General features: G+C 47.1%; 1 protein-coding gene across 1 annotated transcript; it reads right to left on the bottom strand.

The window, feature by feature from the left end:
* On the bottom strand, nt 1–1068 carry LOC143030419 (serine/threonine-protein kinase pim-2-like). Its single transcript, XM_076193567.1, has one exon. It carries the CDS (start codon nt 1066–1068, stop codon nt 1–3), a length of 1068 nt encoding a protein of 355 aa, XP_076049682.1.
* Nucleotides 1069–2196: the final 1128 nt, after the last annotated feature.

The raw sequence follows: 2196 nt of genomic DNA, 5'->3' as shown, positions 1-2196 counted from the left end.
CTAAAATTGCTTCCTGACGAGTCTAATGGGCTTCATGTTTATCAGTGCTGTCCACCACTTCTTTCTTTTCTTCTGTTTTTGTGGCGCACTTTTCTTTTGACTTCCTTCTTGTAGACCACGGTTGGTATTCTTGTTCACTGGGGCCTGGGGATCCTGTTTCCTCTCGCTCTCCTTGAAATGCAGTTTCTTGAAGATATGTGGCGGAAAGAGCTTGGGATCGGGCGGCTCGAGCTCGTTCCCGTCCTCGGAGTGGCTAAAAGCCTTCAGCCAGGGATGGTCCAAGATCCCGTGGAGGGTGGGCCGCTCCCAAGGGTCCATGGCGAAGCACTTCATGATCAAGTCGCGGCATTGCCGGGGAAGGTATTCGGGGAGGGGCGGCTGACCCTTTTCGATGTCGCTGTCCTCGTAGAAAGGGTCGTCATGGCACACCAGGTAATACAAGAGGGTCCCGAGACTCCATACTGTCGCCGGGACGTGCAGGAACTTTCCTTTGGCGAGGTACTCTGGTGGCCAGTAAAACGATGTCCCGCCTGTGTGTCCTCCCTTGTAACCTTTGATCCTCTCCCCGCATCCAAAGTCGATTAACTTTATTTCAAGCTCCCCTGAGGCTGGATCCACATAGAGCAAGACGTTCTCTGGTTTAATGTCCTTGTGAGAAACGCCTGCGTTTAGACATCTTTGGACCGTCTTTACGATGTCACAAAAGAGCCGCTTGATCTGTGGATAGGGGAGCTTACCGCGCTTTTCCATGTAATCATATATTGAAGTCGCTTCGGGCACAAGCTCCATGACCATGTAGAAATTGCCCTCGGAAACGAAACATTCGTAAAGATTTATGACCCCAGGAACCGCTTGGACCTTCTGAAGTAGAGAGGCCTCCAAGGGCACTCTCGTCCCATCGCGCCACCCCCAGTTGTCGACGAGGGAGAGAGGGGCTTCCTTGATCGCGACTTGGGTGCCGCTGGCGTGGTCCTTCGCCAGGTAAACACACCCGAAGCCGCCTTCTCCGAGAGGTTCCTGCTGCACCTCAAATCGGTCTCTCCAATGGGTGCCGTTGCTTTTCTTCATCCCTGTCGTCCAAAGATCTTCGACCCTGGAGGTGGACGCGACCGATCACGTGACCCGAGGTCGCATGACAGATTGGGTCACTCAGCGCCCTCTTGTTTACGTTCTTCGGCGAGTACGGAACGCAAATTGCTGACCAAGCCGAAAATATATGTTGATGTCAACGTTGGTGTATTTATGAGTAGGAAGAAGTCCTTTTAGTATTTCTTCGTTGATAATTACTAACGTTCCCTATTAATTGTGCGCATGTGCGCGCGCATGAATGTTTCACGACTAGCGCACATAAAGAAAAAATGTACGCACACAAGGTTTTCAAATGATGTTAAAATCCATTCATTAAAGAATTCCACCCAAACATCAAATTACAAATTCTCTAAAAATATGGTAACTTGTCAGCTGTCAAACCAATAATTGTTTCTCTCTCTCTCTCTCTCTCTATCTATCTATCTATCTCTGTCTGTCTCTCTCCTTCTCTCTCTTTTCTGTTTCCATTTTTGTTCCTTTTTCTTTTCTCGTCTCGTTTCTTATTTCCATTCCGTGCTTTCTCCTTCCCTGTCCGTGTTTTCACTTAATCTTTTCTTAGCGTTTCTTGTTTTCACTTAATCTTATTTTAGCGTTTCTATCCTATTTCCATTTTCACGTTTTTTCATATTAATTTTTCACTTAATTCTATTTTAGCGGTTTTTTTTCTTGTCTGTCTCTCATTGTTTAAACATTCCTTGTCTGTATACATGAGTGAGCAAGTGTCTGTGCTTGTGTATAATGCATTACTGTCTTGGATCCCGTGTTGGGCACGTGGTCGACAGTTTTTTCCCTCCTAGATGAGAGCTCATGATATATGACCCGATCTGTGAGTAATCCTGAAACCTTACATACACACACACACACACACACACACACAAATCCTTGCCTATCACAGTATGTACTTGTGTACGTGTGTGTGTATGTATGTATATATATGTTTGTGCACATGTGTGTGAATGTATGTGTGTGTGCACTTGTGTGCGTATGTGTGTGTGCCAGTAACGCATGTTGAATGTCTTCATGTTCCTTATGCAACCTCCCTGGATGTCCTTGCACGTAAGGTAAAGGTGGCTGTGTGCCGTCACCCCCCGGGGGGGGGGGGTGATA

This window comes from Oratosquilla oratoria, chromosome 12 (genome assembly GCF_046742065.1).
Source record: "Oratosquilla oratoria isolate Oo_2021 chromosome 12, ASM4674206v1, whole genome shotgun sequence".
NCBI classification, from domain to species: Eukaryota; Metazoa; Arthropoda; class Malacostraca; order Stomatopoda; family Squillidae; genus Oratosquilla; species Oratosquilla oratoria.
The sequence above is the reverse complement of the archived record's forward strand: the minus strand, read 5'-3'. Positions and strand labels throughout refer to the sequence as shown.

What these genes read in the sequence shown, in the direction of transcription:
- LOC143030419 (XM_076193567.1), bottom strand. Translation starts at nt 1,068, where the DNA reads ATGAAGAAAAGCAACGGCACCCATTGGAGAGACCGATTTGAGGTGCAG.